Source organism: Rutilus rutilus, assembly GCF_951802725.1.
Source record: "Rutilus rutilus genome assembly, chromosome: 10".
NCBI lineage: Eukaryota > Metazoa > Chordata > Actinopteri > Cypriniformes > Leuciscidae > Rutilus > Rutilus rutilus.
The window spans coordinates 6,809,230-6,826,761 of NC_140215.1; the positions used below are offsets into that span (position 1 = coordinate 6,809,230).

Below are 17,532 nucleotides of genomic sequence, written 5' to 3' on the forward strand. Positions count from 1 at the left end.
AAGGTTCAGTAATAATTGTTCAAGGTCATTTTGACCATTAGAGAACATTGGAAAGGAATCATGGGAAGCGTGTGAACGTCCTGCCCAGGTGAGGCAGTGTTCCCAGAGCTGCGGTTGCCCTGGTGATTCCCGGGGAACTGGGCGACCCTGCGGGATCGCTACGTGTTTATTTTCTTTCATTCTGAGGTGGAAAAATCCCACCTGGGGCCGCTGGACAGGCTCTCTCAGCTGGCAGCGCTTTTCCCAGTTCTGGCGTCAGCGCGTTGTAGCACCTTGTAACCACAATGTGGTTTTTAACGAGAGGAACACTAGAGTTCACGGAAAACACACACTATATGCTTTTAAAAACCAACGTCATTTTGGACAATCATAAAAATGTGTTGTGAAATTTATAACCTGATTATAATTTAATACTTTTTTTTAATTAAAATATCACACCAAAATAATACTTTTTTTTTTTTTTTTTTTTTATTGACTTTGGGGTTCATGTAGTCTTTTATTTTTGCTGCAGTTGACGTTCACACACATCGAGGTAAAGGCTTTATGAAGCCCAAGTGGCAAGTGTAATGGTTTTTCTCCATCAGGTGCACAACTCAACTAAAACCACTATAAAGCTCCCTGATGACTATAGATTCAGATGCAGATACTGACAAGGGGAAAGTCTTGTAGATGTTGATGACTTGATTTACATTCATACGTATTTTTATTTATTTATTGCATCTAAGTTATGGTATTCCGAAAATTCACACAGACAAGGACATGAATGCACCACTTTTATGGTAAATATGCTTGAATTAAAAGTCATTTTAATATTTTTGTGATATTTTAAAGTAAAAATGTCTAGGGGGTGTAACTTCACAAAGATTTTAAACAGATTTTTTCACAGATTTAAAAAATATTGTCAAAAACTTTGACAGTAGTTTGACGTTATTTCCTAAAGCGAGTTTAAATATTTTAAAACATATGATTATTATTTAAAAAAAGATTTGGTTCAGGTTTTCATATATTCATAATTCAAGATGTTTATGACATGCTTTGTAGTTAAGATGTGAAGTAATATTTATTAAGTGCAAGGAAAATATTTTATCATTAATATTTAATATATTACTTGACTGTTAAAATACTTTAAAGTAGAGTATATATGGTGCATGTGTTTTAAACGACTTTTTTTTTATATATATATATATCTTTGACATTCTTATTTGTCACTGATCCACAAGCAAAATTTTTGCCCAAATTAATAAAACATTTTAAAAGCTGAATGTTCCGCTTTGGGAAATAAACAAGAACTCTAAGGCCTGGGGCGGGTTGCATAAACCTCTAAGACTAGTCTTACAAGTTAGACATCAATTTATTTTCTTTAAGACGGTTCATAGCTTTTTTAAATCAGTTACATAAAACCGTAGATAAGCCTACTTTGATACCGAAAACTAAGACTGACTGCCCCTGACTAACTAGGTCATACTAGAACTTAAGACACTGTCTTAACATTATGGCTATGTTTATGCAACCGGCCGCTGGTTTCACAGCAGGGCTTAGATTAAGCCAGGGGTAGACTTTAGTTAAATTTGGACATTTAAGTATAGCTTTTTTAAACGTGCATTAGAAAAAAAAAAACATTACTAGATTGCATCTTGTGACAAAACAATAGAATATAAGACAGTTCAAACATGCATTTTAGCCTGGGACTAGGCTTAAATCGTGTCTGTGAAACCAGGTATATGCCTAATATATAACAAGTATATACCCAATAATTGTGTGTGTGTGTGTGTCTTCTGTTTGATGTGAAGAAGTCTTTGGTGCTAATGATAAGGTAAATAAAATGCCCAACATGTAAAGCAACTATTTGTCCAGACAATGTAAACGTGATAATTGGGGCTTTGTGAACAGCTCTACGGTGCGTCTGATTGGCTTTACAGAACATCCAAAACCAGCATGCGGCTGCTTATCATTGCAGGGATCTTATCATAACGGATTCGTCTGTAAGCGTATGCAGTCCTCAAAACCTCACGGCAGGTTGTATTTGAGCAATTAGCATTGACTTTTCCCTTGAGAGGAAAAAAGCATCTTTTCAAGTAATGAATCAATTAGTACACAAAGCATAATAGCTCTGAAGAATGGAATTGTGGAAGTTTTGGAGAATGTGGTGCTCAGAGGGAATCTAGTGTGACGAGAATCACCGCTGGAGGAACCATGACAAAGTCCTTTCGACATGGGAGTTAGACCCCTTTACTAGAGGATGGTTATCAGTGAATTATGATTTAAATTTCAGTCTGTTTTACACACAAAGCTGTCATATGACCTCACAAGGCTTTAAATATATATAAAGCATAATATTACATATTTAAAGCTACAATATGTAAGATTTTTGTAATAAAATATCCAAAAAAATCACTTGCACAGTGTGATATCGTGCAGTTGTGTACTTACAATATCCCAAAAGTTCCCAAAGATTTTTAATTTCAGAGAAATTCCAATTTTAAATAATGGCTCATCCCTGTCGCCCTGTCCCACTTGTCGCCTGTCAATGACGTAATATCCGCGTTATCCCTGGTTTCCGCTCGTACTGCCATAGTAACCATGGCGACAGACGTGGACAACTGCGTTACGTCTAGCGGCACGCTCACGTAGTGAGGATCGATCACGAGGAAACGAGGATCAATATCAGCGTGGCGTTTTCGAGATGCCGAGAGCTCCACGTCCGCGACAAACTTAGACTTGACAGAGACGCGAAAAAACAACAACTGACCTGTGGGAGTATTATTCTGCACTTGCGAGTAGTTCGGTAGAATTAAATGTCCTTATTTCTTTATATCCGCGCCCTGCTTCATACCACAGTCATGTTAAAAACATCAATGTATTCACTCATCTTTATAAAATTGTTTATTTATTTGATTTACTTTGATTTACTTATCTTCATGCTGTCCCAAACCAGATGACTTTTTTCTTCTATACCTCAAAAGAATACATTTTGAGTAGTAGTTTCGGTGCATTTGTGTCCACTGTAAAGCTCGAAATTCTCCATTCATTGCATTTGTATGAAAAAGTTTCTCCTTTTGGTTTTCACGGAAGCAATAAAGTCCTAGAGGTTTGGAACAACACAAAGGTGAGTAAATGATACCAAAAATGTTCATCTGTTTGTGAACTAACCGTTTAAGACTAACTAGCAGTCTGTCCGTGTCCGCACACCAGATCGGTGCTGTTCACGTTTTGACATTCTCCTGTAAGTGCCCACACGGGGCTCAGGAAGCCTCCACTTGTCTTTGGCCTCATTAACGGGGCAGAGTTGTTTTTCTGTGGCAGAGGGCAAAGAAAAGAAGCCGTAAATGTGAGCTGTACAGATGTTTTAACGTTCTGCAACAGCAACAGTGAGGCAGACTAAATCAGACATCTGCAATGCATTTGAGCTGGATCTCTAGCCTTCAGACAACCCTTCATCATCCACCGCTTCGCACCTGTGAAGGAGACTCACGCATATATATACACAGACCTGTGTGGGTGCATGATATAAATGATAACATACAGTAAGAGTTACTGATTCTGTGTCACAGATTTCTTTTGATGCTTAATTGGAAACAACAGGCTTGATTTCAACAAAATAGTGCAGCGCTGCATTGTGCAATAGACCCATTCATGTTCCCGAAAGAAGGGATCAGAACGAGGCCGATCACACAGCTGAGCTCCAGGCACATATGAAAGTGCTTTGAGTCAGTTATCTATACGGCCACATGGAATAAGAACTCCAAAGAAAGTTCCACAGATTTCCAAAGATTTGGAATTCCTGGCAAATTTCTGCACATACATATCTTTGTGTGTTTGTTTATTAAAGAGTCTTTCATCATGCTTTAAGCTATACCAAATAGAGTGTAGTCCTCTCAGCTCTGTATATAACATTTATCATATTTAAATATATCACATGAAATGGCTTGACGAGCCAGTTTTCTTTCCCATGATATAATTACCGTTCATCTGCAGGTGGCCATCTGATAAATTTATGATAATATAACGAAATATTTGCAATTATTTAATAATTATGAATATTATATGCTTTTTACCTCGGTGAAGTTCAAGCCTCGACTAGCAGGGAATAACTGAGCCATGCTAACCAGAGTGTGGTGTTGATGTATTTCCTATTGAAAAAAGAAGTCTGAGTGAGACATATCGTTTAAAAAAATAGCTAATAGCCACTAGCTTTGAGTTCAAATAGATACACCTACACCTAGCTACATCCTATCTTTCAAATGAGGTAAAATTTCTCAGTATCAAAAAAAAAATCCCAAACGTGCTAATTGTGTGATGAAGTTGTATGTTCTTAACAGAAAATAAAAGCAAATTACTATTAAAAACGTAACAAAACTTACCAAAGTCTGTGTCCTGTTGTTAAACTCTCTCACAGCAGGTGAAATAATAGCAAAGAGGACCTTCAGTGACAGCTGACTTGAAGCTGCCTGATTTTTTTAAATGTTTTCAGAAATTTCTGGCAGAAGTAGGAACGTGTGAAATCTTTTTTACATTTATAAAACTAACCTCTTCCTTCTGTCAGGGCACCAAAGTAATTTTTCTTTTAAAGTGTTTTTTTTTTTCTTTTCTTTTCTTAAATCTATATGAAGTACTGAGAGGCCTGAAGACATTAGAATCTAGGGATCATCTCAAAGTAGAAATGTTAAGATTTTCAAAACTACTTTGTGCCGTCAATGTCTGAAAGATATATTATGTAGAGGGGATACTGAGTCCCAAAATGTGTTAAAATAAGGGTTTCCTCTGCTGCTGTAAAAGCCCAAATTATGTATAAGCATAACTGTTGCCTTGTTTGAGAAAGGTTATTGCTAAGTGACTCTTGGCTTTGCTGTGCCCATTTCATTCCCTTTGCGTGCAAAACTTAATTAGCATTGGAATATCTTTTACCCTGTTAACACTGAAGAAACAGAAACCAGAAGAAAATATCAAGGAGCAGTTTAAAGGTGCACTCAGTACTTTTTTTCCTCATTAAAAATGTTTTACACATAAGTGCATGAATAATACTTTTGATTAATACCATTATAATGACGTTCACTCATATGAGATATGAATGATGCAGACGTTGGCTTCAATTAAAATGTTTAACATCCCAAAAATTACACACTTCAAATTTAAAGAATGACCAAATGAATGAAAAGGTATGTTTGTTAATCAGTTAATTTGGTTTAATGTAGAATAACAAATATTAAGTTAGTATGCAGTAACTCATTTCCATATTAAATGGACAAAATTATCATTATATGTGAATGACCGTGACCTTGAAATATTATCAGCATGTAATTGCGACTTGGACTGCACTGCACAACTCAAATTTGAAACATTTCCCAGATTTTTCACACACGTGTTTCTGATCACAGTTCATATTCATGAACGCAGACCCTACGGTGTGACAGGAAATGTCTAAAAAGGGAAAAAGAGACCCAAAAGGCCAGTTTCTCTTGTCAGCAGTTCTTTATGGTGTGATATATGGAGGTCAGTAAGTCTTTGATACTTTCTCACCATTCAGAAGTGCAGGGAGGTCCCGTCGAAGGGTCCGGGGACAGTTCTCATTGTCAGCGGTTCTGGACAGACTGCCCACATCAAATAGGCCTAGATCAATTTTAAGAGTTGTTCTGCTCAGCAATGTTCCCTAATTTTTTTTTTTTTTTATTGCTGAGCAAATCATATTTTTATTGGTAGCCTACTCTTCTAAGTACCAGACCCAAGCAGTTCGTGCTGTGCCAACTAAAGACTTTTGGAGAGTTTCAGAGCAATAACTTTTGTAACAAGATCTCAAATATATATACTTGTGTATTATTGTGTAGATGTGTATTATTTAACAACTAATTACATGAAAATTTTTATGTATTTAATATTTGTGTATTTTATTTATATTTCTATAACATAATATATAGTATATATCTGAGATCTTATTTTTTAAGTTATTGCTACTATATATATATAATTACACACACAATATCTATATATTCTTATAATTTTTACTTATAATGATTTATATAATGTTAATACATTTTATTTATATTTGTATAATATGTTATAATAATATTTTGTGTTGGAATAAGACCCAAAATATACATATATACATATATTTAATGGTAGACATGGTAAACATTTGAAGGTAGCTCTATCGCCCCCTCGAGTAACAATATGTTAAAACCAGAAGCATAGAGTAGTAGAGTATGTTTTGTAGAGTAAGTTTTGGGCCACAAGTGTTGTGTGTCTCCACATAAAACTTCTCACAGCTTAAATTCTATACTCAGAATAAATAAAAATGCAATATGGAACACTATAAACCCGAATAAGTTGACAAAACTCAACAAAACAAATTGAGGTAATCAGTTACATCAAATTTTTTAAGTAAAAAAAAAAATCAGAACTGGTAGAATTTTATTTTGTACTTTTAATTGCTCTTAACTTGAGTATAGAGTAAGAAACCTAAAATTATCATGTAATCTCAATTTAAATATTTTGAGTAGTGGAAACTTGGCTAGATTTAACTTGCTAATTCAGTAAATGCTAACTTGCTAATTGGTGACAGTGCTTTGGTAGCATTAGCATAGCATAGCAATTGCTGAATGAGTACTTCAGTATACAATGTATATATATATATATATATATATATATATATCTGTTTTCAAACCAAACTCATGCTCCACTTGTCACATGATGGTAACACCCCCCCCCCCCCCCCCCCCCAAAAAAAAACACCACATAACAGTAACTCTTCTAAATTAGCATAGTAAAACATTAAACACTACTAAATCTCCCAATTTAACATTAATCTTGCACAAAAAAACATTATATAACACTTAATTTTAGCATTTACTCTCCCTTTAATGTGCCATGGCAAAGCATGCTGGGAAATACTGTAGAAACCCAAGCCTAGTTTCAGGTCAGTTTAAGTTTGTCTAAATTAAAATAAACAAGTTCATAAAACTCAAAACAATAAAACAATTCAGATCACCTAAAATGTGTCAGTTTGGTGAACTCAAAAGAAAAAGAAAGTTCTAAGTGCTCATAAAAGTTAATTTGACCAAACTAATTTGTGTAATTTAAGTCTAAACCCTTCTCAAACCAAATAATTATTTTGAACATCAGGGTTTATAGTGAATTTAAATCCTGTCTATCCATTCAGAACTAGATTTTACAAAAAAAAAAGTATCTCCTTGCTGTGCAGATTTTCTTTTGGTCTACAGTATATGGAAGCAACATCAGATCATCGACTTAGAGGGATCACTTTTGCTCATCGTCATAAAATGAATTTATCAGCAATTCTTTCCCTTCTCATGAATAATGGATGTCAAACTGCTCAGTAATGGTGCGTAAGCTGATTTTAAATGGAGAAACTGTAGTCAGGCCTCACTGAAGTGCTCCTCTGGTAGTCATTACAGGCCTGTTTTGTGAAGTCAGTGATATGTTTTGGGGAAACTGGCCATCGGTTTGACGCAGGGCCAGATGCTGAATGAGCAGAGACGTCCCCCCCCCCCTCCCAGCAGCTCTAGAGAAACGGAAACAGGAGATTTACATTGCCGCTATGTTGTTTGATGGCTCCCACATGTCGCATAATTTCAACAAGTTAAAATATGAGGGCAGCAGGACAGACTGATTGTGGGAGCATTTCATTAGCCTCGGTTACAGTGGCTCTTACCATAAGATCCACAAGCCAAGACAGGCTGGTCAATTTATGTCACAATAAATAATCCATTTCATGTTAATTCTCCCATAAACCCCCTGCCTGTGATTACGACGACCCTTCACGTACATAAATTTGTTGCAGAGTAATTTTTCTTTGGCCAGCACATCCGACAGCATGACATAACATGGGTCAGCACTCACTGGATAGATTGCCTATAGCAGTGGCTCTCAAACCATGGGTCGCAGGTCTGTTCTGAGAAAGTCAAAAAAACTTTCTATTTGCGAATAATACATCTAACCAGATAATCATGATGATGTTGACACCAATGATGCATCCAATCAAAGCTAACATGGACAGGTGTGACACGCCCTCAACCACAAAAGCCATTAACAAGCCATATAATTCATAATTAATTCATATTATTTATGTATAATATATTTTAAAATATATTATTTTATATTAACAAAATAGGCAGAGGAAGTCATAAAAGTCACGATGAAACGGAAGTAGCGACAGATCTTATCTTCCATATTGTTATGTGTACTGAGTGTTACAGTTTATTATAAAAAGTAGGGCGGGGACTTGGTTTTATGTGTCAGTTATTGATTGGATGTTGAAATATGGGGGAAGATGAACATGAGCTTGCAGAGACTAAATGATTGGAGAAGTCCTGCATAAGTCACAAGAGAGAACTATTTTATATTTTGCTTAAACATTACGAGGTCAATTAATAAATAAATGAATAAATAGAAACTGAAACATCTGCATGGACGATTTGTTCACTGTAAAATCAATAACATGCATTTAGAGGGTGGAATTTCATTTAATGCCGACCAATGTTATTTCATTGATTTATATCTTTTCATTGTCATATATGATTGATAGCCTACTGTTGTTTTTGTTAATATGTTAAAATAGAATGTATTTTTATATTTTCACTTGAATTCTAGTTAGTTTTACTGATTTTGTTGTGTTTGTGTCATTTTTACAGTTTTTTTTTTATATATATTTTATATATGTATGTATGTATGTATATATATATATATATGTGTGTGTGTGTGTGTATATATATATATATATATAAATTAAAAACTTTTATGTTAGATGCGTTTAATCAATTTGACAGCACTAGTTTTTAGTACTTCAAGTTAAACTAAAGGAAAATGAGAATTTTTTTGCTGAAATAAAATAAAAATAATAAAAAAATTCTCTTTTTTTTTGGTTATATTTTAATTCAGTCAACATTTAGTTTCAAGTAAAAAAATAATTGTTATGGTTTTAGTTAATAATAAATACGTTGATGCCAACTTTAAACTTGAAAATGGTAAAGGCTACAAAGTTACGTTTTCTATAGAATAACGGGCACTGACGAATCATGCACAATAAGAGCAGGAACATGCATTACAAAAAGTAAACAGTGTCAAATACATTTCATGTTCCTTTAAAACTCTCTTACAGTATGTTTTTTTGTGGTATTTGTGGGCACTCTCTGTTGCAGTCTGTACCTGTGCTGGTGGACGTGGGGTCAGCAGCAGCTCTCAGGAGTGAGTCTGTAGGACTCTATTACTGTAGATTACGGGGCCCTATACTGACCCGCAGCATCGAGAAGCATAAACAGAGACTCTCTCTCTTTCCCTGACAGCAGGAATGCTTCACAAATCTAGTTTGGACTGGCTCCAGGTCTGCTCTCTATCCAGGGACCAATGGCCAAAGGAAGACGAGGGGAGTTTTCAGGTCAGGAAACCCGCTTGAAAACAGTCATTGTCTTTTTGTAATTCCCAAATGTGTTGTAGAAATTACACATTTTAACCTTAAATAAGTACAAATGGTCAGTTTTGATTTCAGAGCAGTCCGCAACCTCTTAATAAGGACGCTGTGACACTTGCGTGTAAATACAAATAAATACATGTCACACTCGAATAAGATTAAACATCTTTACTTGAACCGAAACACAGTGAAGAATTGTTCTCGTTTGTCTTGGAAGACAGAATGTCTGTTTACAGATCTAATGACATTGACAATGCATACAAATATAACATGGACATGTCATCAGCCAGATGTGTTTAACAACAGAGTTATAGACCGATGGACTCTGAAGCATTATGTACAGTTTGTAGCAGTTTCCATTGCATGACACTTTAAATGCAACGTCTTCCCAAGAATGACATTTAAGACCAAGCATATCTAAGAGAGAACAGAACTACAGGAATTATCACGTAAAATGCTTTATCTTTTTTTTTTTTTAAATGAACATCATTCAGAAAGCCCAACAGCTTGTTTTCGTCGTCCACGATAATGTTACACTCCTAGTCTTGGATCATCTTGATGTCTTTGTGCTTCTGCCAAAAGGATTCTCTCTCTCTTTCTTTCTCTCTCTCTCTCTCTCCGACCACACTGTTCATTGTTCTTCCGAAGAACGTTTAAACCTCCTGAGGGGGATATTCAGCGGAGCTGCTGTTCGTGATGAGAGTGTGTTTGTTGCCTTTGTACGCAGAGAGCATCATGTCAAAGCACACTGGCATCTCCGTGGCTCTCCACCTCGACGGCGCTAGAATAATATTCCTCCCTCCCGTTCATCCCTTCCCACTTTGATGGGCAAACGCTGCCCGACACTCGCCAACCCTTTCCCAACAAGTATACAAAGCAATGTCAAACCAACATTTTGTTTGTGCAAAGGCAACATTTTGTTTATGAGAATAGAACAACAATAAAACTTAAAGCAACAACTAAAAAAAAAAAAACAGTCTCAGCCAAAAATGAAAAACAAAACAAAAAAAAGTACAATAGTGCAATTTTTCAGATTCATGACCCTCTTCTCCTCCTCGGGCTTGTCCGTGTGGTTTTTCCGATGACAGTTAGTGGCGGCTCCGTCTCGTGTTGCTCCTGCCTGAGTTTGCTCGGCTCTGCTCACGCAAAAGCTGGTCCCAGCGCTGGCAAACACATAAAACATTAGTCACTTCCCATTGCCCTCTGCATCAGGGGCCTCTTTCCATACGCTCATTCAAAGGCTCTACAGTGTTATATTTTCTGTCAGCTGGTCAGAGGCATAGAACCCAGAAATTAACAATACTTTATTCCATGCCAAAGTTTGCAGAATAAAAACATATGTCCTATAAAATCTAGAAAGGAAATGTTTTTCTTCTGCAATCTTTGATTTCATTTTGAAAAGTATGTAAATATACTGTATATATATATATATATATATATATATATTCACATACAGTTTGTTAGATTTTAATAGATTTTTTTAAATAATTTTCAAAAAGAAGTCAAAGTTTGCAGAAGAAAAATATATTTACATGCTAGATATTGTGTCCACAAAAACTGCATATATGTAATACTTTGGTATGTATTTTTATGTATGTATGCATATATATGTATAGAGTCGAGAAATACATACATACATATATATTATAGTATATTTATTATATAATACATTATATTATATAAAAAATAAGTTTGTTAGGTTTGAAATTATAAAAGTATTTGGATATTTTTTGATATATTTTCTGGTTGTGAAATCTCTATACCTGTGGTTACTTTCTTAGGATACTTGAGTGACCTTGAGGAGAACTGACTTCACTCATCCACTAAAAATCACCTTCAGGCCGGTTGATTAAAATGTATTGAGCAAAACAAAGTATCAGCAAGCATCATTTGATTGCAGATCCTACATGCACTGACATTTCGATATTTCAAACTTAAGTATCTAAACAGTTTTTGGGCCGCTCTGTGTTTTGGCCGGCGTATGTTATTTCCATGCGTTCATATCATGTACCTTCACTTTCCGTCCCATTTTGTCTTTCCACTTCTGTGCAATGGATCCGTCAATGAGCAGCAGTCTGTTGGAGAAATGATTGATTGTGACAGCAGGAATATAATCCACAATATCCGATCAATCACATCAATCAAGCTTTACCTGGACCTTTCCTCGTTTTCATAACCCATGATGATGTATTCCTCATTGGCTGCTAGTGGAGGACACAGACACCCAGAGTTGTAATAAAGAGTGACGATGTCTCGAGGGATGTTGACCAGAGAAGACTTCAGAACGTCTTTGACCTCCACGATGGCGCTCAGGTCATGATTTCTAGTCTTTATTTCTTTCACTCTTGCCCGGATGACTGCAAAGAGAAACAGTGAAAGCGTGAAAGCGAAAACTTTTAACTTGCTGTTAAGGAAAGAAAGAGAATGTGTAAGAAATACAAAGCAAAAAAACAAAGCAGTTTGAGACTTTCGAGAAAGTCCTTACCATAATTGTAATTGTTCTTTGAATATGTCTTTTGAACAAGTCTCACAGACTTGCATTTGCACCGATCTGTAAAAGTAAAGGTATTATATTTATTTATTTTATATCTAAAGAGCAAAATAGACTATACAACACTTATATGCTATCTAATATTCATTCTGAATTATGCACTAAAACAAAAAAACAAAAAAAATATGCATATAAATACTGTAAACAGTAATGATGCTTAAATAGTATACCATTAGCTCCTTTGCAGTTGGCATTGTGTGAATCCATCGGGAAGTCTGGGTTTCCCTCTGTACAAGAACCAGAACTGAGTTTAGTGTTCAACTTGCATTTCATTCTTTTATCAAGTTTCTAGATATTTATTCTAAAATAAACCTCTTTAAATCTGCAATATTAAACACATTTTCAAAACAAAATATCAAAATAATTCTTACCAGGATTACATTTTGAAGGGTCTTGATAGTAAGGATTATCTTTAGGGAAGAAATGTTCAAGGATTATTTTCACGGAATTTCACTGATGGTAATGATTACAGATATTAGAAACAATAATACAGTAAATATTATAAACTATTCATACAATTAATAATCACTCAATTACTTAAATATAGGGTGAATCCATGTAAACCGAGCCACTCTGGAGACTGAGATGACTGCCAAAAGTGCTGAATTCACCTTTCAATGTATATAATATAATATAATATAATAAAGTATATAAATATAATATAAACTGGTCCACTTTTTGACATTGAAACTACAAACAAATGTGCTCCAATTTACCTGAGCTCATCCTATATATGAATAATAATAACAATTATCATAATATTTACACATTACATAGGCTACTATGCATACAATAAAATCTGTATCTACATTATATAAGTACATTTATAAAGGATAAATTTGTGTACATTTTGCCACTGAGATGACTGTCAAAAGAATCCCAATTTACCTGAATTTTCCGTATATAAAAATAATAATACATAGAATAAATAAATAAATAGCATAAATCATAAATGACCTGGCCCCTCTGCCTTGACTATGGCCTCAGGTGAGATGCAGACTCCTCGGTCGTACACGGGCAGCTCCTCGCAGGCCAGACTCTCCGGCCACGTATGGTTGTACTTCTTCATGACCGGCTCGCAGCCGCACTTGGCCCGCTCGCACACGGACTTGCAGGGCTTGATGGGGTCGTGCTGGAAATCGATGGTGCATATGGGCGCGTACATGGCGCATAGGAAGAACAGCAGGTCCGGGCTGCACTGGGTGCCCAGGAGCCCTTCAAACTGCTCGATGGCGAGCACGGCGTTGGCCTGCGTGCTGTGATGAAGGTGGTTGGGCATCTTGGTCATGTTCCACGGCATGGACCTGCACATGGGGATGCGGATGGGCTCGCAGGACGCGGCCGAGGTGCCTCGGGGGATCTCCAGAAGACAGGCGATGGCCAGGACGCAGATGAACATCTCGTAGGAAAACATCTTTTTGTGTGTGTGTGTGTGTGATAAAAAAAAAAACACAATTGAGAGAAGAAGCTAGTTATGATTCACCAAGGACATGCGGAGATCTTCTGGAGAGCTGGAGACTCTTGCGCGTAAAAGCTCCCCAAAACAAAGTTTCTCAAACTAACTTCGCCATACTGAAGTATTGCATCAAAAACACGGATAAGGGGATCTCATCGTTTTAAACTCTCGCTGAAATGGAGGTGAAAAAAATATATTTAAAAAATTCTCTCGTGGAAACGGTGACGAGATGAGTCGAGCTAGGCTACTGGATGAGTCGTTGGGTTCCTCGCTTCAGGAGCGCGCGCTGGTGAACTGATCTCTCCTCCAGCTCCTGCTGACAGAAAGCGACTGGAGGAGGAGGAATAAGAGGGGAGGAGGTGGGCTGGGGACAAGAAGAAGCACCTCCTTCTCCATCACTTCAGTCTCCTGTTGCGCCATTAAACATACGACTGTTGACTTACTGCTGCCGTAAATTACTTTAGCCACGATAAAAGCGCTATTTGAACAAGTAAAATAGTACACAAATAGAGTTGTGGACATAAGGTGGTGTTAATTTAAAGGCAGACTTCTAATAAACATCGGGCTGTGTTTATTATAGGGAACTACAATAAGGTAAAAGCAATTAGAACTCACACTTTGCATGTTCTTGTAGTCCATTTACAAAAGTAGGCTACGTGCTGATAACGTTAGGCTTAATGAACTGATGTTTTCGCATATGTAAGCCATAGGAATGTTTGACATAATAAAATATGGAGACATTTCTAAAGCGCCAATAAAATTGCATCATGATAAAAATATTAAGGGCACAAATTTTCATTAAAATCTTATTCATCCGTTTAATCAACTCGTTGGCTATAACCTACCTGAAGGCTAATTTGCCAAGGAATGTTTTTAGCAAAGCAGTGTTTGTTTTCTGAGTACAATGAGTGTGTTGCTAATGTGTTGTGATTGTTTAACATTCATTTCGCGTTTTATAACATAAAGTACACATTCATACCTCAGACATGATTTTTGAAAAATTCTAGTTGCTAGCAAGTTCCTAACGTTACAGAAAAACTACAACTACCATAAGGATGTGAGTACATGATCAGACAGCCGTTTATAGTCTTTTTTAGCAGCATCTCTGTATATGACTGATGTTGCGCAACAAAATGAGAAAGAATCTTCAAGAAATGTTAATTTACTAAAATCGAAAAACTGCTATGCTAAACAATTTTTTTTTAGAAACTCCTGAGGGAACTCATCGCGCGAAAGTACCTTGCTAAGTCTCTTCTAGGTTTTAGGCTTGTAAAGAGCTCTATTAAGCAAATTAACGAAGTGATATCTATCCACCAGAAGATATAACCCCTGACATAGTGTCACTGTGCACCAAATATATCAAAATGTTATGCGAGGTAGACAATCTACTAGAAAAGCTTTAGCAAATCGTTATGCATGCACAGCGCTTAATTAAAAATGTACTGTCATCACACCCGAGGAAATATGATTTTTTTTCCCCCTCAGCAGCAACATAATAATTTGGTTTTATCTCTACGCCAAAAAGGGTCACATACAATTTAAATGTGAAGCTAAAAAGCCTAAACAAAAGGTGGAAACAAGTCCTTAAAAGTAAATATACAGCCTTTTAAAACATCTGCACAAACCCTGTGCCCTTTGCCTCAAGTTTATGTGAGAAGATTTAGATGAGCAGCCTGTGATCAAAGAATTTCAGCAATGTTCTTACAGCTTGGGCAAAAACAGAATAGTAAAATGCTGGTTTTAGAAGCCATTTTTCATTTTCCTGCATAATACGTCAAAAATCACACATGCTACTGGTTTCAGGGTTCCCACTCTGTTCACACATCAAGAAGAATCTGTTAAATAACTTATATTATAAAATTATTATAAAAAGTATCGACTCTGATATTTCATCAGAAACCTGCTGGCTGTAATTATGATATAAAAAAAATATATACATTTATATCACTAAACAGCATTAAAGTGGACCAGTCAAACGGCATATGACCTGATGTTTATTCATGTTATGGAAGATACATTGTCATTTCCAAAAAATCCAAAACATATAAAACCAGTTAAGGGAGAGGAAGGGGAAACAACTGATAAACATTCAATAAATATGTAAGAATGTTTATTATAGCTCACAGACAGGTACAATGGAGTGTCAATGAAAGTTAGTTAAAAAATTATACTATGCTTTGTACAAACAACACTAGGTTGCTTTTATACCATGTAGTTATGCACAATTCTGCCTTTTCAATCCAAATGAGATGTTATATCTATTAATTTGGCAAGTATGTCAAAGGAACACAAAGTGTAATGAAAATCAATGCAAATTCACAGGGAGGGAGAGAGAGAGAAAGCACGCAGTAACCCACACAGATTAGATCTAGAACAACATCAAAAAAAGAATCACTGTTTCATAGAGGCATCTGTCATCGTAACAAGCATTTAGCATGATGTATGAGTTTTTAACAATTCACCCCTGCCCTCCCCCCACATCCCACCACACACAATTCACTATTTAATGTGTTTGTTTCCATGTTTAACCATTGCAAATTAAAACACAAACCAAAAAAAAAAAAAAAAAAAAGAAGAAAAAAAAAGAAGAAAAAAGGTAATTAGTGTCACTAGTCCCTGGGATCAAATTTGATTACTGTAAGTGGACAATAATCAAATAATTTTTTCCTTTTTTTTTCCTTAATTCAGTGTTATAAAAGATTTGATCCCATTAAAAGTCTTGAACTGGTAAGACTATAACATTGGAGAATCCTACGGAGGAATATGGAATGAGGGTTGAAGTATCCGCCCCTCGAGTGCTCTTCGCACAGGAACTCTTATGCAGAAGACGACACAGACTGCTTGTATACGGCATGGTAGGCGTTCCGGAGCAGGACGTATGGGAAGCAGGATTCCAAGAGGTCCATGGTGAGGAATGGTGATTCTTGAACGATCTAGACAAAAACAATCACTTTCAGAACAGATCTCAGGGTGATTGGGATGTTCTGCTGAAACTGACACATGTGGGCTCAGTCTGATAAAAAAAAAAAAAAAAAAAAAACTCCTAGCTTTCCATTACAGCCTAATTCAGTGCATCCTGCAGATTACGCTTCAAAGAGTGAAGAATCCCACGGACAAATCCCACACAAGCCTTACAGATCAAAAGAGCTGTGTGACTCTCACATACAAACAACAGAAACAGCCCTTAGCACATTTTCCCAGTCATCAGATGCTTATGGACTAAAGATGGAAATATGGAGCGCAACAAAGTTGCTGCCCACTTTTTCAGTTGGCTTGGTTCTCTGAAGTATTTTTCCCCATAAATTTTTTCCATCGGGATTTCAAAACAATCTTTAGTTCTAAGCCTTGAACCAAACCAATTCGCTGTGAGATCAATCATAATATTACAGCATTTGGTTCAAACCAACAAAGTATATGAAAACAAGACAGACAAGACTGTTCTTCATATCATTTCTGAGGGAATGAACTACTTATCCCACAAAGCACTGCAACTTTACGATATAAAACTAGCGACTTTAGTCACTGATAAGCATAAAAACTATTTCAATTTACTGAATTTTTTTTTAAAGCTTCTTATGCTCAACAAGGCTGCATTTATTTGATTAAAAATAATAATAATAGTGTTAAATATTATTAAAATCGTATTTTTCTATTTGAATACATTTTAAAATGTAATTAATTCCTGTGATGCAAAGCTGATTTTCAGTATCATTACTCCAGTCTTCAGTGTCACATGATCCTCCAGAAATGCTCCATTCTATTATGCTAAGAAACATTTATTATTTTATTAATACTGAAAACAGTTCTGCAACTTAATATTTTCCTGGAAACTGTGATATATTTTTCCAGGATTCTTTGATGAATAGAAACAACAGCATTTTTGAAATAGATTATTTTCCCCCAAATGAATGTAGTTTGAAGTGTAGGGAAAACCGACTTAATCCCATCATTTGTCAGGCTGTGATTTCTGTTTAGTTGGTAACATAAATGGGTGCGTTTCCAGAAAGCATCATTAGCCAACTATGGTCGCAAGTTCTGTCGTCACAAACAGTTCAGCGATTTGCCATTTCTCAAAACCATAGTTTCCAACGAACATTCCCAAAC

At 35.9% G+C, this 17,532-nt stretch overlaps 2 protein-coding genes across 14 annotated transcripts in view; both read right to left on the minus strand.

Annotated features, from left to right (window-relative positions):
* Window positions 1-9,575: 9,575 nt before the first annotated feature.
* frzb (frizzled related protein) lies at window positions 9,576-13,749 on the minus strand. The gene is made up of 7 exons (XM_084420796.1): window positions 12,930-13,749; window positions 12,344-12,382; window positions 12,143-12,199; window positions 11,907-11,972; window positions 11,574-11,778; window positions 11,433-11,496; window positions 9,576-10,584 (listed from the first exon to the last, which is right to left on the minus strand). The coding sequence occupies exons 1-7, from the start codon at window positions 13,384-13,386 to the stop codon at window positions 10,510-10,512; spliced, it is 963 nt and encodes a 320-aa protein (XP_084276922.1). The 5' UTR covers window positions 13,387-13,749; the 3' UTR covers window positions 9,576-10,509.
* Window positions 13,750-15,399: 1,650 nt separating this feature from the next.
* The window catches only part of nckap1 (NCK-associated protein 1), a 53,478-nt gene continuing 51,345 nt past the window's right edge, over window positions 15,400-17,532 (minus strand). For all 13 annotated transcript variants that reach the window (XM_084421968.1, XM_084421965.1, XM_084421972.1 and 10 more), the window contains one exon: window positions 15,400-16,361. In XM_084421968.1, the coding sequence (XP_084278094.1) occupies window positions 16,245-16,361 (117 nt within the window). In that variant the 3' untranslated portion in view covers window positions 15,400-16,244. The remainder of the gene's footprint in view (window positions 16,362-17,532) is intronic.

Excerpts from the sequence above, each read along its gene's own strand:
- frzb (XM_084420796.1), bottom strand. The coding sequence starts at position 13,386 with ATGTTTTCCTACGAGATGTTCATCTGCGTCCTGGCCATCGCCTGTCTT. Across the intron at positions 12,200-12,343 it reads CCCTTCAAAATGTAATCCTG|AGGGAAACCCAGACTTCCCG; the intron begins GTAAGAATTATT and ends GTTCTTGTACAG. Across the intron at positions 10,585-11,432 it reads AAATGGGACGGAAAGTGAAG|CGCTGGGACCAGCTTTTGCG; the intron begins GTACATGATATG and ends TGTGTTTGCCAG.